General features: G+C 42.3%; 1 protein-coding gene across 1 annotated transcript in view; it reads right to left on the minus strand.

Moving 5' to 3' along the window:
• Positions 1-27,257, minus strand: part of LOC130119728 (F-BAR and double SH3 domains protein 1-like) — a 166,861-nt gene that overhangs the window by 36,266 nt on the left and 103,338 nt on the right. Inside the window, exon 6 of the mRNA XM_056288337.1 lies at positions 2,411-2,547. Coding sequence (XP_056144312.1) covers positions 2,411-2,547 — 137 coding nt within the window. The remainder of the gene's footprint in view (positions 1-2,410; positions 2,548-27,257) is intronic.

Genomic DNA, 27,257 nt, shown 5'->3' on the forward strand with positions numbered 1-27,257 from the left:
GCTTGGACATTGTCTCTCATTCAGGGTTAAGTGCATTCCACAAAAGCTGAATAGTCTACCTATAAACCAGACTCCGTCCTGTCCAGGTAGAAAAATAAAGCCTAAACAAAAACAAAATGGCGACAGCCCGAACACGTAGCTACATCTTTCGTGTAAATGGAAATAAAATAAAATAAAGTGAGCTTAATAGCCTACTGCATCAGTCCTTATCCGAGGGATTGAATAAACCGCTCCACTTCTGCTGGGGTTTGAAAGGTGTGGGGTCTCTCGTCGTGTGTTACCAGGAGCCGGGCTGGAAAGATGATTCTGTGCTTGTGGATCCCCCGGTCTCTCAGCTTCTTCCGGACCTGGTCGTAGTCGCGCTGCATCTTGTGCACCCCAGCAGAGAGGTCGATGTGAAAACGGACCGGCGTGTTCTTGTAAAGGACCTGTCCCTTGGTTTTGGCTGCCTTTAGTACTCGCTCCCTGTCCTTAAAGTTCATGAACCTCATGATCAATGTCCTTGGACGACCCGTGCGAGAGTCTACCGGAGCGCCGATTCTATGAGCCCGCTCCACTACCAAGCTCTCCCGCGGATCCATGTTCAGAGCCTCCGGCAACCACTTCTCCAGAAATGCAGGTGCATCCTGGCCCTCTTTTTTCTCCGGAGGCCCACCAACCTTACGTTATTTCGCCGACTCCTGCATTCCAAGTCCTCCACTTTGTCAGTAAGGCTTTTGACGGTGCTTTCCAGCGTGCTAACTCGGGGTGTTAGCTTCTTAACGTCGTCCTCCACGTCAGAAATCCGTTGCTCGGCCTGTTCCATGCGACCCATGCATTCCTGTATTTGTTTCTTTACATCTGCAATTGTCGCTTGCACTCCATCAATTTTCTTGTAAAGTCCACTTTTCAAAGACTGTATGGCTTTCATGATATCTAGGTTGCTATTCTTATCTGTGTCTAACATTTCGTCATCTTCTTCCTCGTGGTCGTCTCCTTCGTTAGCCATATTTTCACCCTGCATGGCGTCGCTAACCTTCTCAGCCTCTTCCTCGTGTCGCGATTTCTTTTTCTCCTTCTCTTTTTCTCTCTTTGCCTTTTCTTTCGGGTTTTTCCCTGACATTTTAGTTCTGGGTACTCTTATACACGTATTGCGTGACTTTAGACAAGATTCGGATTAGTATTGTAGGATTAATTTACACGGTAGCTGCAGAGCTTGAGATGTGCGACCCCCTAGTCCCTCGCCATAACCGGAAGTCCTCTCAGGAACACTTAACAGTGCGGTACAGGGTAGACACTTATTATGTAAATATGACACTTTGTAAATAGCCCCCTCTGGTCAAGATGTCTCACCTACATATCTACGATGTGCACTACCTCTTTAAACCAGATGTGCAATACAAATGTACAATTGTAAATACACATGTAACTGCTGTATACTGGTTACAAATTATTGCTGCTGTTATTTTGGTTGTAACATAGCTATACAATACAGTATTTAGTTGTGAGGTGGAAGGTAGGTGAATATATAGTATATACCTCTGGTCCATAAGATAATATAGTGTAATATGGGGGGTGTATAAAGCATTGTATATGGGCATGATGGGTTGTGGAGTCGTGGTATGGTATACAATATAGTGTATGGACAATATAGTATATAAGCAATATGGTATAATATATGGACATAGGTTGTTGATTATTTAACCATAACAAAACTCTGTATAGGAGCGAAATACCTGTTGTCCATACATGCTTGCCTCCCATGTCCTGTTGTTTTTCCATTTATTTCTTGGTTTTTTTTCTTTTTCTGTTTGTTGTTTTTTTTTGTTTTTTGTTTTTTTAAATCTTTTTTTGTGTGAGTGATGTCTGTAAGTACTAGAAGCTGCTGTGTACAGGAGTCAAATTCCTTGTGTGCATAGGCACATTTGGGCCAATAAAGTTGATTCTGATTCTGATGTGAAAATGATAAAACAATACATGCGTGAATGACAAACCAATTCATATGTACATCAAAACCAATACATGAGTATATGAAACCAATATATGAGACAATCTAATCAATAGATGAGTAATTAGCAAACTAATATATATGACACTCCCAGTTTCCTCCAACCATAAAAAAATACATGCATGTTAGGGTTAATACTCCTGCCTGTGCCCCTGACCAAGGCAATGCAAAGAAGAACTGGAACTGGTCCTTATTTGTTGTGCACTTTCCCTACCATTGAGTGTTTCTTTTGACAAAGTAATCATTGAATGTGATGCTGAAAACTAGATAAAATAAAAGTTTAAAATAAAGCTTGGTCACAATGCTGATTTTCATTTTGATTTCTTTGTCAGAACCTTTTTATTTTTAAGGGGCTGCTGGTGTTTTTATGACTGTATATGGGTAAGCAAGTGCCATTGTTCTCACTTAAACATGCCCTCTTACCTGGCCTGTGCCTCAGTAGCCTTCTCTCTCGTCACCGTAGCCATGTGACTGAGATGGTGATAGCTTTTTTTGACCCTGTGCAGCTCCCGTAGAGAATCCACTACCTCTGCCTGTATTCTCTGAAGCTGCTCCAGGCCCTAAGACACAAATAGCAACAAACCGATCAATGATCATGTCAGCATGATCATGTTAGCATAAATAAAAGCTGGGCACTCCTGATAGTATGATGGAAATCCAATTTAGTCAAAACAATTTCAGCTATATATTTGCACAAACAGATTAATACCTTGCCTCCCCACACACACACACACTGTGTAAGGGACACAAGTTATCATTGTTGGACTGATAAACCACTCCTGCGAAGCCGCTGCCGTCCAGCATCAGCAGAGAAGAGAGGAATGCTCTCACGACTCTCAGTAAGGACAAAAACATCATCATCCTTCTGGCGGACAAAAGTAGATGCACTGTTTTATTAAACAGAAAGACTTTCATGAGAAATTTATGATGCTACTTAGTGACATAAATATCAGGCAGTGGTTACAAGAAAAGGGTAATATATTGTCTGAAGCTGTCAGAACAGGACAATGCTATTGACAGCATTTTATACCAAATATTATACCCAGGGAAAGCTACAGTCTGTATTGTTTACCTAAAATACATACACAGGATTAGATTAGATTAGATTAGATTAGATTAGATTGTTTTATTAGCCACATGACCAAGGCCAGTGAATTTGTTTTTGGCACACATTAAAGTCTGCAGCACAATGTATACATGGACAACAACAGACACTCCACATTTTATCATGAACAATACAGTTACACAAAAACATAAATAAACGTATCACTCATAACAATTACGTGAATGGTGGTATTTATGCCAATGGTGTGTGAGGAGGGGACTATAGGGAGGAATTCAGACTCCTGGTGGCTAGGGGGAAAAACCGTTTGTGAAGTAGTTAGTCTTAGTGGACAGTGGCCTGTAGTGCCTCCCTGAGAGAAGGAGCTGGAAGAGGTGATGAGCAAGATGTGAGGGGTTGGACATGATCTTCTTTGTTTGCTTTACAGTCCGGTTAGTATGTAGAGATTCAACTGTAAGCCATTATGGCCTATTGTTAGTATGATTAACTCAGTGACCTATACATCTCTAAGTTTTTGGCATCTATTCTTATCCTGTTGGTAGGCAATACTGAACATCACATTCAGAATGCTATGGATTTTGTGGATAAAGTGAGGGACATCATTATGGAGGTGGAAGAAACAATAGTCTCTTATGAAGTTACGTCTCTCTTCAGGAGTGTTCCTGTTGCTGAAGCAGTGGAGGTCGTCCGTAAATTACAGGACGACCCCACCCTTAGCAATAGGACCACCTTTAACAATGACCAAGCGTGTCTGATCCTGAAGCTGTGTCTTCAGTCAACATACTTCACCTAGAGGAGGAAGTACTATAGGCAGAAACAAGGGTGCACTTTGGGTTCCCCCAATTTCACCTATAGTTGCTAACTTGTATGTGGAAGAAGTGGAAAAGAGGGCTTTGGACAACACCTAGGTTAAAATTAAATCTCAGGATATACCACATTTCACTGACACCATTAATTCTGTGGAGAAACACATGTGTGTTTGCTATGACAAATTATTGTGGGTTGATTGGACTCAATAGCCTTGGTTGGCTGCCAATCTAGCAGAAGGACAACTCTGATTTCAAGCCCGGGTAGATGAAGCTCGTTAGCCTGTCAGGCAGCTCATCTAGGAGAAGGAAAACTCTGATTTACAACCTCCACTGCCTTGCAGGTATACTCGTCTATGGGAAATGCTTCAGGAAGAAACCCTGAGGAAAAATCTGCATCCGTCTCCATTGCCAGTCACCTGGCTTAGTCTTGCCACTGGTAGTAGGTGGTCTCGGATGAGAGAGTGGGGTTGACGATGCACAACTCTTCCTCACTTTAATCATCATGCAAGTTATCAGTCATGCATCACAGGATGACTAGATGGTCCTCGTCGCTGCAACGGATGAATAACATGACAAATTCACAACCAGACCAGGAATTGATGGTGATACTGCAGTTTTGGGATTAACTGTGGAAAGGAGGAAGTCCTGATTTTGGCAAAAGCTTTTAGTTAGCAGAGGATGGCTTCGATCCATCGAATACCAGGTTATGAGCCCAGCACGATTCTGCTGTGCCACTCTGCTAAAATATACACCAGATGCTACATTCAATCCTCAGTTTAGGAAGCCACTGCATTTTTCATTGAGCCAGAAGGGCTGTGCGGTAAATTAGATTGTAAATTCGAAAAGTTAAGTTTACTTTAAAAAAAAGAAGAAAAAAAGAAAAAGAAACTGATTACACTTGGGACAAGTACATAAATGAACGTAATTGTGTCAATTTATGTGAAATGATTTTACTTAGTTCTCCCAAGTGTAATTGGTCCCCTAATTTGTTTTAATTTAATTAATTTTTTTGTAAGTAAACTGAACTTTTAGAATTTACAGTGTAGTTAGCACAGGATGTTTTCAACCCATTGTCCACTGGGCCCAGCACACTTCCGCTGCACAACTTTCCTGCTAGATAGCCCAGATGAGACCTTCAATCCTCAGTTTAGGACAGGGCTCTACACTAACTTTTTGCACTGGTGCGCCTAACTTTTTTTTTTAGGTGCACCAGCACAAAATTTAGGTGCGCCCACATTTTTCATTGTGTCACCTTTAACACCAAAAGGTCTCCTTTTTATCGCTCTTCTGTCATATAATGTGAATGATTTTTTAAAACAATAAGGTGTAGAAAAAGCTTGTCTTTATTTTAAACACAATATATAAAGAATATATATATATATATGAAAAATATATAAAGAAAAATAAAGTGTTTAAAGTGCTACACTGAGCTTAAATTGAACATTTAAAACATTTAAACATTTCCAAATAAAAGTGTTGGTGCTTTTAATGAAAAAACTTTCAATGGCTCTAACGAGTTGATCATTTAAATCAGCTGTATTGGAGCAGGGAGAGATCTAAAACATGCAGGACAAGTGGTCCTCAGGAGAGGTTTGAGAAACGCTGGCGTAGACCTATAGGCTATTATTTTCCCGTTCTAGTTCTCTGGCGCTCAGCCTGCTCAGGTCGCTTGCATTTTTTGAACTGACACTACTTAGAGCAGTGAAAAGGACCACAGCCAATCAGAGGCAAGGACCCGCCCAAGCTCTGTCTCTTATTGGTTTAGACCACGATACCGTCAGGAGAACACAGAGAGATGCTGCGCTTGCAAAAGAGATTTCAGTGTTCACCCGAGCAGTATCGGGTGCACCAGTGCGACCTATAATTTTTTTCAGTCGCAATCTTTAAAATTTTGGTCGCACTCTCGAGCCCTGGTTTAGGAGGCAAGTGTATTTTACATTGGGCCAGAGGAGTTGTGCGGTTCACCCTCTATATCTGAAGTCTCACGGCCAGCGACTGCTTATTAACATTTTGATATTAGCATTTTGATCACTCTCTTGATGAAGCAGGGTTCCAGGGGAGAGCTTACTCAGTTGAATACCAAGTTACTACATAGCCTTTATAAGGTCCAAGATGTTTGAAGCTCATTTCAAGTGAGGAAAATGGCTATAATGATTGAGTAGGGCAAGCTTAGTTGACCATCTGCCATAAGTATACATGTTCTCTTTCTGATCTAAAACAGATAATTTGAATTCTTAGCCAACCTGGACCAAGAGAGAACAGATTAAATAATAAAGCAACTTGTTCTACAAGTAGTTGGAAGGGAAAACACACAAAGAACACTTGCTGGTCAATGACAAAGGTGAGCTTTCCTGGAGAAGTGGTTTGACAGTGAAGTTCCTGAGTTTGCTATGACAAATCCACAAACAGAACAGCGACTGATGTTGGTACTGCACTTTCAGGAATAGCTGCGGAAAGGAGGCAGGCCTGAAATTGGGTAAAGCCAGCAGTTAGCAGAGGATGGTTTCGATCCATCGACCTCTGGGCCCACCACGCTTCCTCTGCGCCACTCTGCTGCTGGATAGTGCAGATTCGACCAACAATTGCGAGTTTATGAGACCAGTGCCTTTTACATGGGGCCAGATGGGATGCTTAGTTCACCTATGGCATCTGAAGACATAGGACGAGTCATCGCAATACATATTTGGAATGATGAAGCAGAGCTGCAGGGGAGAGCTTAGTCAGCTAAATCCCAAGTTTACATGTAACCTTTCAAAGATCCAAAGTTTTTGATGAACAAATTGTCTGATGGTAGACAATTTCAAGTCTTAGAAAACCTGAACCAAAAGAGCACAGATTAAATAGCAGAGCACTAGATTCTGCAAGCAGTTGGAAGGAAAAGCCTACAAACAACACTTGCTGGGAAATGACGAAGGTGAGTTTCACTGCACAAGTGGTTTGACAGTGACGTTTATGTGTTAGCTATGACAAACTCATAACAAGACAAATAATCTATGGCGATAGTGCACTTTTGGGATTAGTTGTGCAAAAGAGTTAGTCCTGAATTGGGAAAAGCTTGCAGTCGGCAGAGGATGGTTTCAATCCATCGACCGCTTGGTTATGGGCCGAGCACTCTTTGGCTGCACCACTCTGCCACTGGATGCCCAAGATTCGACTAACAATACCCAGTTTACAATGCCAGTGACATTTACATTGCACCAGAGTGGCTGTCCGGTTCACCCTCTGGATCTGAAATCTCATGGCCAATGAGAGCTATAAACAATATGAATTTTGGTAGTTAGAATTCTGATCATTATCTTAATGAATCAGGTTTCCCAGGGAGGGCTTCATCAGTTGAACCATAAGTTACGACATGGCCTTTATAAGAACCACGATGTTTGAAGAACATTTCAAGTAAGGAAGATGGTTATAATGATTAGGTAGGGAAAGCTTAGTTGACCATGTGCCATAAGTATACAGGTCCTCTTTCTGATCTAAAACAGATAATTTGAATTCTTAGCCCACCTGGACCAAAATAGTACAGATGAAATCATAAAGAAAGTTGTTCTGCAAGTGGCTAGAAACAAAAGCATACAAAGAACACTTGCTTGGCAATGACAGAGGTGAGCTTCTCTGGAGAAATGGTTTGAAAGTGAAGTCTCTGGGTTTTATTATGACAAATCCACAAGCAAAACAGCAATTGATGGTAATGCCACGGTTTTGGGGTAGGCTGTGTTACTGAATTTGAGCGTAGCTGTCCTTTAGCAGAGGATGGTTTCCATCCATCGATCTCGGGGTTATGGGCCCAGCACGCTTCCGCTGCGCCACTCTGCTGCTGCTGCTGCACCACATTGTAGATTACAACAACAATTCCCAGTTTACGAGGCAAGTGCCTTTTACACTGGGCCAGAGGGGATGGTTGGTTCACCTACGGGATTTGAAGACTCAGGACAAGTCATCGCAATAAACCAGCAGCCATTTAGTATTTGGAATTTTGATGTTGATCTTGATGAAGCAGAGCTGCAGGGGAGAGCTTAGTCAGTTAAATCCCAAGTTTACATGTAACCTTTCAAAGATCCAAAGTTTTTGATGAACAAATTGTCTGATGGTAGACAATTTCAAGTCTTAGAAAACCTGAACCAAAAGAGCACAGATTAAATAGCAGAGCACTAGATTCTGCAAGCAGTTGGAAGGAAAAGCCTACAAACAACACTTGCTGGGAAATGACAACGGTGAGTTTCAGTGCAGAAGTGGTTTGACAGTGAAGTTGATGTGTTAGCTATGACAAACTCATAACAAGACAAACAATCTATGGCGATAGTGCGCTTTTGGGATTAGTTGTGCAGAAGAGTAAGTCCTGATTTGGGAAAAGCCGGTAGTCAGCAGAGGACGGTTTCAATGCATCGACTTCTTGGTTATGGGCCCAACACTCTGCCGCTAGATGCGCAAGATTCGACTAATAATACCCAGCTTACAATGCCAGTGACATTTACATTGCACCAGAGTCGCTGTCCAGTTCACCCTCTGGATCTGAAATCTCATGGCCAATGAGAGCTATAAACAATACCAATTTTGGTAGTTAGAATTCTGATCATTATATTGATGAATCAGGTTTCCCGGGGAGCGCTTAATCAGTTGAACCATAAGTTAAGATCTGGCCTTTATAAGAACCACAATGTTTGAAGAACATTTCAAGTGAGGAAGATGGTTGTAATGATTAAGTAGGGAAAGCTTAGTTGACCATGTGCCATAAGTATACAGGTCCTCTTTCTGATCTAAAACAGATAATTTGAATTCTTAGCCCACCTGGACCAAAATAGTACAGATGAAATCATAAAGAAAGTTGTTCTGCAAGTGGCTAGAAACAAAAGCATACAAAGAACACTTGCTGGGCAATGACAGAGGTGAGCTTCTCTGGAGAAATGGTTTGAAAGTGAAGTCTCTGGGTTTTATTATGACAAATCCACAAGCAAAACAGCAATTGATGGTGATGCCACGGTTTTGGGACAGGCTGTGTTTCTGAATTTGAGCGAAGCTATCTTTTAGCAGAGGATGGTTTCGATCCACCGGCCTCTGGGTTATGGGCCCAGCACGCTTCAGCTACGCCACTCTGCTGCTGCTGCTGCAGCACATTGTAGATTACAACAACAATTGCCAGTTTACGAGGCAAGTGCCTTTTACACTGGGCTAGAGGGGATGGTTGGTTCACCTACGGGATTTGAAGACTCAGGACCAGTCATCGCAATAAACCAGCAGCCATTTAGTATTTGGAATTTTGATGTTGATCTTGATGAAGCAGAGCTGCAGGGGAGAGCTTAGTCAGTTAAATCCCAAGTTTACATGTAACCTTTCAAAGATCCAAAGTTTTTGATGAACAAATTGTCTGATGGTAGACAATTTCAAGTCTTAGAAAACCTGAACCAAAAGAGCACAGCTTAAATAGCAGAGCACTAGATTCTGCAAGCAGTTGGAAGGAAAAGCCTACAAACAACACTTGCTGGGAAATGACAACGGTGAGTTTCAGTGCAGAAGTGGTTTGACAGTGAAGTTGATGTGTTAGCTATGACAAACTCATAACAAGACAAACAATCTATGGCGATAGTGCGCTTTTGGGATTAGTTGTGCAGAAGAGTAAGTCCTGATTTGGGAAAAGCCGGTAGTCAGCAGGGGACGGTTTCAATGCAACGGTTTCTTGGTTATGGGCCCAACACTCTGCCGCTAGATGCGCAAGATTCGACTAACAATACCCAGTTTACAATGCCAGTGACATTTACATTGCACCAGAGTGGCTGTCCGGTTCACCCTCTGGATCTGAAATCTCATGGCCAATGAGAGCTATAAACAATATGAATTTTGGTAGTTAGAATTCTGATCATTATCTTGATGAATCAGGTTTCCCAGGGAGGGCTTAATCAGTTGAACCATAAGTTACGACATGGCCTTTATAAGAACCACGATGTTTGAAGAACATTTCAAGTGAGGAAGATGGTTATAATGATTAGGTAGGGAAAGCTTAGTTGACCATGTGCCATAAGTATACAGGTCCTCTTTCTGATCTAAAACAGATAATTTGAATTCTTAGCCCACCTGGACCAAAATAGTACAGATGAAATCATAAAGAAAGTTGTTCTGCAAGTGGCTAGAAACAAAAGCATACAAAGAACACTTGCTGGGCAATGACAGAGGTGAGCTTCTCTGGAGAAATGGTTTGAAAGTGAAGTCTCTGGGTTTTATTATGACAAATCCACAAGCAAAACAGCAATTGATGGTGATGCCATGGTTTTGGGACAGGCTGTGTTTCTGAATTTGAGCGAAGCTATCTTTTAGCAGAGGATGGTTTTGATCCATCGGCCTCTGGGTTATGGGCCCAGCACGCTTCAGCTGCGCCACTCTGCTGCCGCTGCTGCAGCACATTGTAGATTACAACAACAATTGCCAGTTTACGAGGCAAGTGCCTTTTACACTGGGCTAGAGGGGATGGTTGGTTCACCTACGGGATTTGAAGACTCAGGACCAGTCATCGCAATAAACCAGCAGCCATTTAGTATTTGGAATTTTGATGTTGATCTTGATGAAGCAGAGCTGCAGGGGAGAGCTTAGTCAGTTAAATCCCAAGTTTACATGTAACCTTTCAAAGATCCAAAGTTTTTGATGAACAAATTGTCTGATGGTAGACAATTTCAAGTCTTAGAAAACCTGAACCAAAAGAGCACAGCTTAAATAGCAGAGCACTAGATTCTGCAAGCAGTTGGAAGGAAAAGCCTACAAACAACACTTGCTGGGAAATGACAACGGTGAGTTTCAGTGCAGAAGTGGTTTGACAGTGAAGTTGATGTGTTAGCTATGACAAACTCATAACAAGACAAACAATCTATGGCGATAGTGCGCTTTTGGGATTAGTTGTGCAGAAGAGTAAGTCCTGATTTGGGAAAAGCCGGTAGTCAGCAGGGGACGGTTTCAATGCAACGGTTTCTTGGTTATGGGCCCAACACTCTGCCGCTAGATGCGCAAGATTCGACTAACAATACCCAGTTTACAATGCCAGTGACATTTACATTGCACCAGAGTGGCTGTCCGGTTCACCCTCTGGATCTGAAATCTCATGGCCAATGAGAGCTATAAACAATATGAATTTTGGTAGTTAGAATTCTGATCATTATCTTGATGAATCAGGTTTCCCAGGGAGGGCTTAATCAGTTGAACCATAAGTTACGACATGGCCTTTATAAGAACCACGATGTTTGAAGAACATTTCAAGTAAGGAAGATGGTTATAATGATTAGGTAGGGAAAGCTTAGTTGACCATGTGCCATAAGTATACAGGTCCTCTTTCTGATCTAAAACAGATAATTTGAATTCTTAGCCCACCTGGACCAAAATAGTACAGATGAAATCATAAAGAAAGTTGTTCTGCAAGTGGCTAGAAACAAAAGCATACAAAGAACACTTGCTGGGCAATGACAGAGGTGAGCTTCTCTGGAGAAATGGTTTGAAAGTGAAGTCTCTGGGTTTTATTATGACAAATCCACAAGCAAAACAGCAATTGATGGTGATGCCATGGTTTTGGGACAGGCTGTGTTTCTGAATTTGAGCGAAGCTATCTTTTAGCAGAGGATGGTTTTGATCCATCGGCCTCTGGGTTATGGGCCCAGCACGCTTCAGCTGCGCCACTCTGCTGCCGCTGCTGCAGCACATTGTAGATTACAACAACAATTGCCAGTTTACGAGGCAAGTGCCTTTTACACTGGGCTAGAGGGGATGGTTGGTTCACCTACGGGATTTGAAGACTCAGGACCAGTCATCGCAATAAACCAGCAGCCATTTAGTATTTGGAATTTTGATGTTGATCTTGATGAAGCAGAGCTGCAGGGGAGAGCTTAGTCAGTTAAATCCCAAGTTTACATGTAACCTTTCAAAGATCCAAAGTTTTTGATGAACAAATTGTCTGATGGTAGACAATTTCAAGTCTTAGAAAACCTGAAACAAAAGAGCACAGATTAAATAGCAGAGCACTAGATTCTGCAAGCAGTTGGAAGGAAAAGCCTACAAACAACACTTGCTGGGAAATGACAACGGTGAGTTTCAGTGCAGAAGTGGTTTGACAGTGAAGTTGATGTGTTAGCTATGACAAACTCATAACAAGACAAACAATCTATGGCGATAGTGCGCTTTTGGGATTAGTTGTGCAGAAGAGTAAGTCCTGATTTGGGAAAAGCCGGTAGTCAGCAGGGGACGGTTTCAATGCAACGGTTTCTTGGTTATGGGCCCAACACTCTGCCGCTAGATGCGCAAGATTCGACTAACAATACCCAGTTTACAATGCCAGTGACATTTACATTGCACCAGAGTGGCTGTCCGGTTCACCCTCTGGATCTGAAATCTCATGGCCAATGAGAGCTATAAACAATATGAATTTTGGTAGTTAGAATTCTGATCATTATCTTGATGAATCAGGTTTCCCAGGGAGGGCTTAATCAGTTGAACCATAAGTTACGACATGGCCTTTATAAGAACCACGATGTTTGAAGAACATTTCAAGTAAGGAAGATGGTTATAATGATTAGGTAGGGAAAGCTTAGTTGACCATGTGCCATAAGTATACAGGTCCTCTTTCTGATCTAAAACAGATAATTTGAATTCTTAGCCCACCTGGACCAAAATAGTACAGATGAAATCATAAAGAAAGTTGTTCTGCAAGTGGCTAGAAACAAAAGCATACAAAGAACACTTGCTGGGCAATGACAGAGGTGAGCTTCTCTGGAGAAATGGTTTGAAAGTGAAGTCTCTGGGTTTTATTATGACAAATCCACAAGCAAAACAGCAATTGATGGTAATGCCACGGTTTTGGGACAGCCTGTGTTTCTGAATTTGAGCGAAGCTATCTTTTAGCAGAGGATGGTTTCGATCCATCGGCCTCTGGGTTATGGGCCCAGCACGCTTCAGCTACGCCACTCTGCTGCCGCTGCTGCAGCACATTGTAGATTACAACAACAATTGCCAGTTTACGAGGCAAGTGCCTTTTACACTGGGCTAGAGGGGATGGTTGGTTCACCTACGGGATTTGAAGACTCAGGACCAGTCATCGCAATAAACCAGCAGCCATTTAGTATTTGGAATTTTGATGTTGATCTTGATCTTGATGAAGCAGAGCTGCAGGGGAGAGCTTAGTCAGTTAAATCCCAAGTTTACATGTAACCTTTCAAAGATCCAAAGTTTTTGATGAACAAATTGTCTGATGGTAGACAATTTCAAGTCTTAGAAAACCTGAACCAAAAGAGCACAGATTAAATAGCAGAGCACTAGATTCTGCAAGCAGTTGGAAGGAAAAGCCTACAAACAACACTTGCTGGGAAATGACAACGGTGAGTTTCAGTGCAGAAGTGGTTTGACAGTGAAGTTGATGTGTTAGCTATGACAAACTCATAACAAGACAAACAATCTATGGCGATAGTGCGCTTTTGGGATTAGTTGTGCAGAAGAGTAAGTCCTGATTTGGATAAAGCCGGTAGTCAGCAGGGGACGGTTTCAATGCAACGGTTTCTTGGTTATGGGCCCAACACTCTGCCGCTAGATGCGCAAGATTCGACTAACAATACCCAGTTTACAATGCCAGTGACATTTACATTGCATCAGAGTGGCTGTCCGGTTCACCCTCTGGATCTGAAATCTCATGGCCAATGAGAGCTATAAACAATATGAATTTTGGTAGTTAGAATTCTGATCATTATCTTGATGAATCAGGTTTCCCAGGGAGGGCTTCATCAGTTGAACCATAAGTTACGACATGGCCTTTATAAGAACCACGATGTTTGAAGAACATTTCAAGTAAGGAAGATGGTTATAATGATTAGGTAGGGAAAGCTTAGTTGACCATGTGCCATAAGTATACAGGTCCTCTTTCTGATCTAAAACAGATAATTTGAATTCTTAGCCCACCTGGACCAAAATAGTACAGATGAAATCATAAAGAAAGTTGTTCTGCAAGTGGCTAGAAACAAAAGCATACAAAGAACATTGGCTTGGCAATGACAGAGGTGAGCTTCTCTGGAGAAATGGTTTGAAAGTGAAGTCTCTGGATTTTATTATGACAAATCCACAAGCAAAACAGCAATTGATGGTAATGCCACGGTTTTGGGGTAGGCTGTGTTACTGAACTTGAGCGTAGCTGTCCTTTAGCAGAGGATGGTTTCCATCCATCGATCTCTGGGTTATGGGCCCAGCACGCTTCCGCTGCGCCACGCTGCTGCTGCTGCTGCACCACATTGTAGATTACAACAACAATTCCCAGTTTACGAGGCAAGTGCCTTTTACACTGGGCCAGAGGGGATGGTTGGTTCACCTACGGGATTTGAAGACTCAGGACAAGTCATCGCAATAAACCAGCAAACATTTAGTATTTGGAATTTTGATTTTGATCTTGATGAAGCAGAGCTGCACGGGAGAGCTTAGTCAGTTAAATCCCAAGTTTACATGTAACCTTTCAAAGATCCAAAGTTTTTGATGAACAAATTGTCTGATGGTAGACAATTTCAAGTCTTAGAAAACCTGAACCAAAAGAGCACAGATTAAAAAGCAAAGCACTAGATTCTGCAAGCAGCTGGAAGGAAAAGCCTACAAACAACACTTGCTGGGAAATGACGAAGGTGAGTTTCACTGCAAAAGTGGTTTGACAGTGACGTTTATGTGTTAGCTATGACAAACTCATAACAAGACAAATAATCTATGGCGATAGTGCACTTTTGGGATTAGTTGTGCAAAAGAGTTAGTCCTGATTTGGGAAAAGCCAGTAGTCCGCAGAGGACGGTTTCAATCCATCGACTTCTTGGGTATGGGCCCAGCACTCTTTGGCTGCACCACTCTGCCACTGGATGCCCAAGATTCGACTAACAATACCCAGCTTACAATGCCAGTGACATTTACATTGCACCAGAGTGGCTGTCCGGTTCACCCTCTGGATCTGAAATCTCATGGCCAATGAGAACTATAAACAATATGAATTTTGGTAGTTAGAATTCTGATCATTATCTTGATGAATCAGGTTTCCCAGGGAGGGCTTAATCAGTTGAACCATAAGTTACGACATGGCCTTTATAAGAACCACGATGTTTGAAGAACATTTCAAGTGAGGAAGATGGTTATAATGATTAAGTAGGGAAAGCTTAGTTGACCATGTGCCATACGTATACAGGTCCTCTTTCTGATCTAAAACAGATAATTTGAATTCTTAGCCCACCTGGACCAAAATAGTACAGATGAAATCATAAAGAAAGTTGTTCTGCAAGTGGCTAGAAACAAAAGCATACAAAGAACACTTGCTTGGCAATGACAAAGGTGAGCTTCTCTGGAGAAATGGTTTGAAAGTGAAGTCTCTGGGTTTTAGTATGACAAATCCACAAGCAAAACAGCAATTGATGGTGATGCCAAGGTTTTGGGACAGGCTGTGTTTCTGAATTTGAGCGAAGCTGTCTTTTAGCAGAGGATGGTTTCGATCCATCGGCCTCTGGTTATGGGCCCAGCACGCTTCCGCTGCGCCACTCTGCTGCTGCTGCCGCTGCTGCCGCATATTGTAGATTACAACAACAATTGCCAGTTTACGAGGCAAGTGCCTTTTACACTGGGCTAGAGGGGATGGTTGGTTCACCTACGGGATTTGAAGACTCAGGACCAGTCATCGCAATAAACCAGCAGCCATTTAGTATTTGGAATTTTGATGTTGATCTTGATGAAGCAGAGCTGCAGGGGAGAGCTTAGTCAGTTAAATCCCAAGTTTACATGTAACCTTTCAAAGATCCAAAGTTTTTGATGAACAAATTGTCTGATGGTAGACAATTTCAAGTCTTAGAAAACCTGAACCAAAAGAGCACAGATTAAATAGCAGAGCACTAGATTCTGCAAGCAGTTGGAAGGAAAAGCCTACAAACAACACTTGCTGGGAAATGACAACGGTGAGTTTCAGTGCAGAAGTGGTTTGACAGTGAAGTTGATGTGTTAGCTATGACAAACTCATAACAAGACAAACAATCTATGGCGATAGTGCGCTTTTGGGATTAGTTGTGCAGAAGAGTAAGTCCTGATTTGGGAAAAGCCGGTAGTCAGCAGGGGACGGTTTCAATGCATCGGTTTCTTGGTTATGGGCCCAGCACTCTGCCGCTAGATGCGCAAGATTCGACTAACAATACCCAGTTTACAATGCCAGTGACATTTACATTGCACCAGAGTGGCTGTCCGGTTCACCCTCTGGATCTGAAATCTCATGGCCAATGAGAGCTATAAACAATATGAATTTTGGTAGTTAGAATTCTGATCATTATCTTAATGAATCAGGTTTCCCAGGGAGGGCTTCATCAGTTGAACCATAAGTTACGACATGGCCTTTATAAGAACCACGATGTTTGAAGAACATTTCAAGTAAGGAAGATGGTTATAATGATTAGGTAGGGAAAGCTTAGTTGACCATGTGCCATAAGTATACAGGTCCTCTTTCTGATCTAAAACAGATAATTTGAATTCTTAGCCCACCTGGACCAAAATAGTACAGATGAAATCATAAAGAAAGTTGTTCTGCAAGTGGCTAGAAACAAAAGCATACAAAGAACACTTGCTTGGCAATGACAGAGGTGAGCTTCTCTGGAGAAATGGTTTGAAAGTGAAGTCTCTGGGTTTTATTATGACAAATCCACAAGCAAAACAGCAATTGATGGTAATGCCACGGTTTTGGGGTAGGCTGTGTTACTGAATTTGAGCGTAGCTGTCCTTTAGCAGAGGATGGTTTCCATCCATCGATCTCTGGGTTATGGGCCCAGCACGCTTCCGCTGCGCCACTCTGCTGCTGCTGCTGCACCACATTGTAGATTACAACAACAATTCCCAGTTTACGAGGCAAGTGCCTTTTACACTGGGCCAGAGGGGATGGTTGGTTCACCTACGGGATTTGAAGACTCAGGACAAGTCATCGCAATAAACCAGCAGCCATTTAGTATTTGGAATTTTGATGTTGATCTTGATGAAGCAGAGCTGCAGGGGAGAGCTTAGTCAGTTAAATCCCAAGTTTACATGTAACCTTTCAAAGATCCAAAGTTTTTGATGAACAAATTGTCTGATGGTAGACAATTTCAAGTCTTAGAAAACCTGAACCAAAAGAGCACAGATTAAAAAGCAAAGCACTAGATTCTGCAAGCAGCTGGAAGGAAAAGCCTACAAACAACACTTGCTGGGAAATGACGAAGGTGAGTTTCACTGCAAAAGTGGTTTGACAGTGACGTTTATGTGTTAGCTATGACAAACTCATAACAAGACAAATAATCTATGGCGATAGTGCACTTTTGGGATTAGTTGTGCAAAAGAGTTAGTCCTGATTTGGGAAAAGCCAGTAGTCCGCAGAGGACGGTTTCAATCCATCGACTTCTTGGGTATGGGCCCAGCACTCTTTAGCTGCACCACTCTGCCACTGGATGCCCAAGATTCGACTAACAATACCCAGCTTACAATGCCAGTGACATTTACATTGCACCAGAGTGGCTGTCCGGTTCACCCTCTGGATCTGAAATCTCATGGCCAATGAGAACTATAAACAATATGAATTTTGGTAGTTAGAATTCTGATCATTATCTTGATGAATCAGGTTTCCCAGGGAGGGCTTAATCAGTTGAACCATAAGTTACGACATGGCCTTTATAAGAACCACGATGTTTGAAGTACATTTCAAGTGAGGAAGATGGTTATAATGATTAAGTAGGGAAAGCTTAGTTGACCATGTGCCATACGTATACAGGTCCTCTTTCTGATCTAAAACAGATAATTTGAATTCTTAGCCCACCTGGACCAAAATAGTACAGATGAAATCATAAAGAAAGTTGTTCTGCAAGTGGCTAGAAACAAAAGCATACAAAGAACACTTGCTGGGCAATGACAAAGGCGAGCTTCTCTGGAGAAATGGTTTGAAAGTGAAGTCTCTGGGTTTTAGTATGACAAATCCACAAGCAAAACAGCAATTGATGGTGATGCCACGGTTTTGGGACAGGCTGTGTTTCTGAATTTGAGCGAAGCTGTCTTTTAGCAGAGGATGGTTTCGATCCATCGGCCTCTGGTTATGGGCCCAGCACGCTTCCGCTGCGCCACTCTGCTGCTGCTGCCGCTGCTGCCGCATATTGTAGATTACAACAACAATTGCCAGTTTACGAGGCAAGTGCCTTTTACACTGGGCTAGAGGGGATGGTTGGTTCACCTACGGGATTTGAAGACTCAGGACCAGTCATCGCAATAAACCAGCAGCCATTTAGTATTTGGAATTTTGATGTTGATCTTGATGAAGCAGAGCTGCAGGGGAGAGCTTAGTCAGTTAAATCCCAAGTTTACATGTAACCTTTCAAAGATCCAAAGTTTTTGATGAACAAATTGTCTGATGGTAGACAATTTCAAGTCTTAGAAAACCTGAACCAAAAGAGCACAGATTAAATAGCAGAGCACTAGATTCTGCAAGCAGTTGGAAGGAAAAGCCTACAAACAACACTTGCTGGGAAATGACAACGGTGAGTTTCAGTGCAGAAGTGGTTTGACAGTGAAGTTGATGTGTTAGCTATGACAAACTCATAACAAGACAAACAATCTATGGCGATAGTGCGCTTTTGGGATTAGTTGTGCAGAAGAGTAAGTCCTGATTTGGGAAAAGCCGGTAGTCAGCAGGGGACGGTTTCAATGCATCGGTTTCTTGGTTATGGGCCCAGCACTCTGCCGCTAGATGCGCAAGATTCGACTAACAATACCCAGTTTACAATGCCAGTGACATTTACATTGCACCAGAGTGGCTGTCCGGTTCACCCTCTGGATCTGAAATCTCATGGCCAATGAGAGCTATAAACAATATGAATTTTGGTAGTTAGAATTCTGATCATTATCTTAATGAATCAGGTTTCCCAGGGAGGGCTTCATCAGTTGAACCATAAGTTACGACATGGCCTTTATAAGAACCACGATGTTTGAAGAACATTTCAAGTAAGGAAGATGGTTATAATGATTAGGTAGGGAAAGCTTAGTTGACCATGTGCCATAAGTATACAGGTCCTCTTTCTGATCTAAAACAGATAATTTGAATTCTTAGCCCACCTGGACCAAAATAGTACAGATGAAATCATAAAGAAAGTTGTTCTGCAAGTGGCTAGAAACAAAAGCATACAAAGAACACTTGCTTGGCAATGACAGAGGTGAGCTTCTCTGGAGAAATGGTTTGAAAGTGAAGTCTCTGGGTTTTATTATGACAAATCCACAAGCAAAACAGCAATTGATGGTAATGCCACGGTTTTGGGGTAGGCTGTGTTACTGAATTTGAGCGTAGCTGTCCTTTAGCAGAGGATGGTTTCCATCCATCGATCTCTGGGTTATGGGCCCAGCACGCTTCCGCTGCGCCACTCTGCTGCTGCTGCTGCACCACATTGTAGATTACAACAACAATTCCCAGTTTACGAGGCAAGTGCCTTTTACACTGGGCCAGAGGGGATGGTTGGTTCACCTACGGGATTTGAAGACTCAGGACAAGTCATCGCAATAAACCAGCAGCCATTTAGTATTTGGAATTTTGATGTTGATCTTGATGAAGCAGAGCTGCAGGGGAGAGCTTAGTCAGTTAAATCCCAAGTTTACATGTAACCTTTCAAAGATCCAAAGTTTTTGATGAACAAATTGTCTGATGGTAGACAATTTCAAGTCTTAGAAAACCTGAACCAAAAGAGCACAGATTAAATAGCAGAGCACTAGATTCTGCAAGCAGCTGGAAGGAAAAGCCTACAAACAACACTTGCTGGGAAATGACGAAGGTGAGTTTCAGTGCAGAAGTGGTTTGACAGTGACGTTTATGTGTTAGCTATGACAAACTCATAACAAGACAAATAATCTATGGCGATAGTGCACTTTTGGGATTAGTTGTGCAAAAGAGTTAGTCCTGATTTGGGAAAAGCCAGTAGTCCGCAGATGACGGTTTCAATCCATCGACTTCTTGGTTATGGGCCCAGCACTCTTTGGCTGCACCACTCTGCCACTGGATGCGCAAGATTCGACTAACAATACCCAGTTTACAATGCCAGTGACATTTACATTGCACCAGAGTGGCTGTCCGGTTCACCCTCTGGATCTGAAATCTCATGGCCAATGAGAGCTATAAACAATATGAATTTTGGTAGTTAGAATTCTGATCATTATCTTGATGAATCAGGTTTCCCAGGGAGGGCTTCATCAGTTGAACCATAAGTTACGACATGGCCTTTATAAGAACCACGATGTTTGAAGAACATTTCAAGTAAGGAAGATGGTTATAATGATTAGGTAGGGAAAGCTTAGTTGACCATGTGCCATAAGTATACAGGTCCTCTTTCTGATCTAAAACAGATAATTTGAATTCTTAGCCCACCTGGACCAAAATAGTACAGATGAAATCATAAAGAAAGTTGTTCTGCAAGTGGCTAGAAACAAAAGCATACAAAGAACATTGGCTTGGCAATGACAGAGGTGAGCTTCTCTGGAGAAATGGTTTGAAAGTGAAGTCTCTGGATTTTATTATGACAAATCCACAAGCAAAACAGCAATTGATGGAAATGCCACGGTTTTGGGGTAGGCTGTGTTACTGAATTTGAGCGTAGCTGTCCTTTAGCAGAGGATGGTTTCCATCCATCGATCTCTGGGTTATGGGCCCAGCACGCTTCCGCTGCGCCACTCTGCTGCTGCTGCTGCACCACATTGTAGATTACAACAACAATTCCCAGTTTACGAGGCAAGTGCCTTTTACACTGGGCCAGAGGGGATGGTTGGTTCACCTACGGGATTTGAAGACTCAGGACAAGTCATCGCAATAAACCAGCAAACATTTAGTATTTGGAATTTTGATTTTGATCTTGATGAAGCAGAGCTGCACGGGAGAGCTTAGTCAGTTAAATCCCAAGTTTACATGTAACCTTTCAAAGATCCAAAGTTTTTGATGAACAAATTGTCTGATGGTAGACAATTTCAAGTCTTAGAAAACCTGAACCAAAAGAGCACAGATTAAAAAGCAAAGCACTAGATTCTGCAAGCAGCTGGAAGGAAAAGCCTACAAACAACACTTGCTGGGAAATGACGAAGGTGAGTTTCACTGCAAAAGTGGTTTGACAGTGACGTTTATGTGTTAGCTATGACAAACTCATAACAAGACAAATAATCTATGGCGATAGTGCACTTTTGGGATTAGTTGTGCAAAAGAGTTAGTCCTGATTTGGGAAAAGCCAGTAGTCCGCAGAGGACGGTTTCAATCCATCGACTTCTTGGGTATGGGCCCAGCACTCTTTGGCTGCACCACTCTGCCACTGGATGCCCAAGATTCGACTAACAATACCCAGCTTACAATGCCAGTGACATTTACATTGCACCAGAGTGGCTGTCCGGTTCACCCTCTGGATCTGAAATCTCATGGCCAATGAGAACTATAAACAATATGAATTTTGGTAGTTAGAATTCTGATCATTATCTTGATGAATCAGGTTTCCCAGGGAGGGCTTAATCAGTTGAACCATAAGTTACGACATGGCCTTTATAAGAACCACGATGTTTGAAGAACATTTCAAGTGAGGAAGATGGTTATAATGATTAAGTAGGGAAAGCTTAGTTGACCATGTGCCATACGTATACAGGTCCTCTTTCTGATCTAAAACAGATAATTTGAATTCTTAGCCCACCTGGACCAAAATAGTACAGATGAAATCATAAAGAAAGTTGTTCTGCAAGTGGCTAGAAACAAAAGCATACAAAGAACACTTGCTGGGCAATGACAAAGGTGAGCTTCTCTGGAGAAATGGTTTGAAAGTGAAGTCTCTGGGTTTTAGTATGACAAATCCACAAGCAAAACAGCAATTGATGGTGATGCCACGGTTTTGGGACAGGCTGTGTTTCTGAATTTGAGCGAAGCTGTCTTTTAGCAGAGGATGGTTTCGATCCATCGGCCTCTGGTTATGGGCCCAGCACGCTTCCGCTGCGCCACTCTGCTGCTGCTGCCGCTGCTGCCGCATATTGTAGATTACAACAACAATTGCCAGTTTACGAGGCAAGTGCCTTTTACACTGGGCTAGAGGGGATGGTTGGTTCACCTACGGGATTTGAAGACTCAGGACCAGTCATCGCAATAAACCAGCAGCCATTTAGTATTTGGAATTTTGATGTTGATCTTGATGAAGCAGAGCTGCAGGGGAGAACTTAGTCAGTTAAATCCCAAGTTTACATGTAACCTTTCAAAGATCCAAAGTTTTTGATGAACAAATTGTCTGATGGTAGACAATTTCAAGTCTTAGAAAACCTGAACCAAAAGAGCACAGATTAAATAGCAGAGCACTAGATTCTGCAAGCAGTTGGAAGGAAAAGCCTACAAACAACACTTGCTGGGAAATGACAACGGTGAGTTTCAGTGCAGAAGTGGTTTGACAGTGAAGTTGATGTGTTAGCTATGACAAACTCATAACAAGACAAACAATCTATGGCGATAGTGCGCTTTTGGGATTAGTTGTGCAGAAGAGTAAGTCCTGATTTGGGAAAAGCCGGTAGTCAGCAGGGGACGGTTTCAATGCATCGGTTTCTTGGTTATGGGCCCAGCACTCTGCCGCTAGATGCGCAAGATTCGACTAACAATACCCAGTTTACAATGCCAGTGACATTTACATTGCACCAGAGTGGCTGTCCGGTTCACCCTCTGGATCTGAAATCTCATGGCCAATGAGAGCTATAAACAATATGAATTTTGGTAGTTAGAATTCTGATCATTATCTTAATGAATCAGGTTTCCCAGGGAGGGCTTCATCAGTTGAACCATAAGTTACGACATGGCCTTTATAAGAACCACGATGTTTGAAGAACATTTCAAGTAAGGAAGATGGTTATAATGATTAGGTAGGGAAAGCTTAGTTGACCATGTGCCATAAGTATACAGGTCCTCTTTCTGATCTAAAACAGATAATTTGAATTCTTAGCCCACCTGGACCAAAATAGTACAGATGAAATCATAAAGAAAGTTGTTCTGCAAGTGGCTAGAAACAAAAGCATACAAAGAACACTTGCTTGGCAATGACAGAGGTGAGCTTCTCTGGAGAAATGGTTTGAAAGTGAAGTCTCTGGGTTTTATTATGACAAATCCACAAGCAAAACAGCAATTGATGGTAATGCCACGGTTTTGGGGTAGGCTGTGTTACTGAATTTGAGCGTAGCTGTCCTTTAGCAGAGGATGGTTTCCATCCATCGATCTCTGGGTTATGGGCCCAGCACGCTTCCGCTGCGCCACTCTGCTGCTGCTGCTGCACCACATTGTAGATTACAACAACAATTCCCAGTTTACGAGGCAAGCGCCTTTTACACTGGGCCAGAGGGGATGGTTGGTTCACCTACGGGATTTGAAGACTCAGGACAAGTCATCGCAATAAACCAGCAGCCATTTAGTATTTGGAATTTTGATGTTGATCTTGATGAAGCAGAGCTGCAGGGGAGAGCTTAGTCAGTTAAATCCCAAGTTTACATGTAACCTTTCAAAGATCCAAAGTTTTTGATGAACAAATTGTCTGATGGTAGACAATTTCAAGTCTTAGAAAACCTGAACCAAAAGAGCACAGATTAAATAGCAGAGCACTAGATTCTGCAAGCAGCTGGAAGGAAAAGCCTACAAACAACACTTGCTGGGAAATGACGAAGGTGAGTTTCACTGCACAAGTGGTTTGACAGTGACGTTTATGTGTTAGCTATGACAAACTCATAACAAGACAAATAATCGATAGTGCACTTTTGGGATTAGTTGTGCAAAAGAGTTAGTCCTGATTTGGGAAAAGCCAGTAGTCCGCAGAGGACGGTTTCAATCCATCGACTTCGTGGGGATGGGCCCAGCACTCTTTGGCTGCACCACTCTGCCACTGGAAGCCCAAGATTCGACTAACAATACCCAGCTTACAATGCCAGTGACATTTACATTGCACCAGAGTGGCTGTCCGGTTCACCCTCTGGATCTGAAATCTCATGGCCAATGAGAACTATAAACAATATGAATTTTGGTAGTTAGAATTCTGATCATTATCTTGATGAATCAGGTTTCCCAGGGAGGGCTTAATCAGTTGAACCATAAGTTACGACATGGCCTTTATAAGAACCACGATGTTTGAAGAACATTTCAAGTGAGGAAGATGGTTATAATGATTAAGTAGGGAAAGCTTAGTTGACCATGTGCCATACGTATACAGGTCCTCTTTCTGATCTAAAACAGATAATTTGAATTCTTAGCCCACCTGGACCAAAATAGTACAGATGAAATCATAAAGAAAGTTGTTCTGCAAGTGGCTAGAAACAAAAGCATACAAAGAACACTTGCTGGGCAATGACAAAGGTGAGCTTCTCTGGAGAAATGGTTTGAAAGTGAAGTCTCTGGGTTTTATTATGACAAATCCACAAGCAAAACAGCAATTGATGGTGATGCCACGGTTTTGGGACAGGCTGTGTTTCTGAATTTGAGCGAAGCTGTCTTTTAGCAGAGGATGGTTTCGATCCATCGGCCTCTGGTTATGGGCCCTGCACGCTTCCGCTGCGCCACTCTGCTGCTGTTGCCGCTGCTGCCGCATATTGTAGATTACAACAACAATTGCCAGTTTACGAGGCAAGTGCCTTTTACACTGGGCTAGAGGGGATGGTTGGTTCACCTACGGGATTTGAAGACTCAGGACCAGTCATCGCAATAAACCAGCAGCCATTTAGTATTTGGAATTTTGATGTTGATCTTGATGAAGCAGAGCTGCAGGGGAGAGCTTAGTCAGTTAAATCCCAAGTTTACATGTAACCTTTCAAAGATCCAAAGTTTTTGATGAACAAATTGTCTGATGGTAGACAATTTCAAGTCTTAGAAAACCTGAACCAAAAGAGCACAGATTAAATAGCAGAGCACTAGATTCTGCAAGCAGCTGGAAGGAAAAGCCTACAAACAACACTTGCTGGGAAATGACGAAGGTGAGTTTCACTGCACAAGTGGTTTGACAGTGACGTTTATGTGTTAGCTATGACAAACTCATAACAAGACAAATAATCTATGGCGATAGTGCACTTTTGGGATTAGTTGTGCAAAAGAGTTAGTCCTGATTTGGGAAAAGCCAGTAGTCCGCAGAGGACGGTTTCAATCCATCGACTTCGTGGGGATGGGCCCAGCACTCTTTGGCTGCACCACTCTGCCACTGGAAGCCCAAGATTCGACTAACAATACCCAGCTTACAATGCCAGTGACATTTACATTGCACCAGAGTGGCTGTCCGGTTCACCCTCTGGATCTGAAATCTCATGGCCAATGAGAACTATAAACAATATGAATTTTGGTAGTTAGAATTCTGATCATTATCTTGATGAATCAGGTTTCCCAGGGAGGGCTTAATCAGTTGAACCATAAGTTACGACATGGCCTTTATAAGAACCACGATGTTTGAAGAACATTTCAAGTGAGGAAGATGGTTATAATGATTAAGTAGGGAAAGCTTAGTTGACCATGTGCCATACGTATACAGGTCCTCTTTCTGATCTAAAACAGATAATTTGAATTCTTAGCCCACCTGGACCAAAATAGTACAGATGAAATCATAAAGAAAGTTGTTCTGCAAGTGGCTAGAAACAAAAGCATACAAAGAACACTTGCTGGGCAATGACAAAGGTGAGCTTCTCTGGAGAAATGGTTTGAAAGTGAAGTCTCTGGGTTTTATTATGACAAATCCACAAGCAAAACAGCAATTGATGGTGATGCCACGGTTTTGGGACAGGCTGTGTTTCTGAATTTGAGCGAAGCTGTCTTTTAGCAGAGGATGGTTTCGATCCATCGGCCTCTGGTTATGGGCCCTGCACGCTTCCGCTGCGCCACTCTGCTGCTGTTGCCGCTGCTGCCGCATATTGTAGATTACAACAACAATTGCCAGTTTACGAGGCAAGTGCCTTTTACACTGGGCTAGAGGGGATGGTTGGTTCACCTACGGGATTTGAAGACTCAGGACCAGTCATCGCAATAAACCAGCAGCCATTTAGTATTTGGAATTTTGATGTTGATCTTGATGAAGCAGAGCTGCAGGGGAGAGCTTAGTCAGTTAAATCCCAAGTTTACATGTAACCTTTCAAAGATCCAAAGTTTTTGATGAACAAATTGTCTGATGGTAGACAATTTCAAGTCTTAGAAAACCTGAACCAAAAGAGCACAGATTAAATAGCAGAGCACTAGATTCTGCAAGCAGTTGGAAGGAAAAGCCTACAAACAGCACTTGCTGGGAAATGACAACGGTGAGTTTCAGTGCAGAAGTGGTTTGACAGTGAAGTTGATGTGTTAGCTATGACAAACTCATAACAAGACAAACAATCTATGGCGATAGTGCGCTTTTGGGATTAGTTGTACAGAAGAGTAAGTCCTGATTTGGGAAAAGCCGGTAGTCAGCAGGGGACGGTTTCACTGCATGGACTTCTTGGTTATGGGCCCAACACTCTGCCGCTAGATGCGCAAGATTCGACTAATAATACCCAGCTTACAATGCCAGTGACATTTACATTGCACCAGAGTCGCTGTCCAGTTCACCCTCTGGATCTGAAATCTCATGGCCAATGAGAGCTATAAACAATACCAATTTTGGTAGTTAGAATTCTGATCATTATATTGATGAATCAGGTTTCCCGGGGAGCGCTTAATCAGTTGAACCATAAGTTAAGATCTGGCCTTTATAAGAACCACGATGTTTGAAGAACATTTCAAGTAAGGAAGATGGTTATAATGATTAGGTAGGGAAAGCTTAGTTGACCATGTGCCATAAGTATACAGGTCCTCTTTCTGATCTAAAACAGATAATTTGAATTCTTAGCCCACCTGGACCAAAATAGTACAGATGAAATCATAAAGAAAGTTGTTCTGCAAGTGGCTAGAAACAAAAGCATACAAAGAACACTTGCTGGGCAATGACAGAGGTGAGCTTCTCTGGAGAAATGGTTTGAAAGTGAAGTCTCTGGGTTTTATTATGACAAATCCACAAGCAAAACAGCAATTGATGGTAATGCCACGGTTTTGGGGTAGGCTGTGTTACTGAATTTGAGCGTAGCTGTCCTTTAGCAGAGGATGGTTTCCATCCATCGATCTCTGGGTTATGGGCCCAGCACGCTTCCGCTGCGCCACTCTGCTGCTGCTGCTGCACCACATTGTAGATTACAACAACAATTGCCAGTTTACGAGGCAAGTGCCTTTTACACTGGGCCAGAGGGGATGGTTGGTTCACCTACGGGATTTGAAGACTCAGGACAAGTCATCGCAATAAACCAGCAAACATTTAGTATTTGGAATTTTGATTTTGATCTTGATGAAGCAGAGCTGCACGGGAGAGCTTAGTCAGTTAAATCCCAAGTTTACATGTAACCTTTCAAAGATCCAAAG

This window comes from Lampris incognitus, chromosome 1 (genome assembly GCF_029633865.1).
Source record: "Lampris incognitus isolate fLamInc1 chromosome 1, fLamInc1.hap2, whole genome shotgun sequence".
Taxonomy (NCBI): domain Eukaryota; kingdom Metazoa; phylum Chordata; class Actinopteri; order Lampriformes; family Lampridae; genus Lampris; species Lampris incognitus.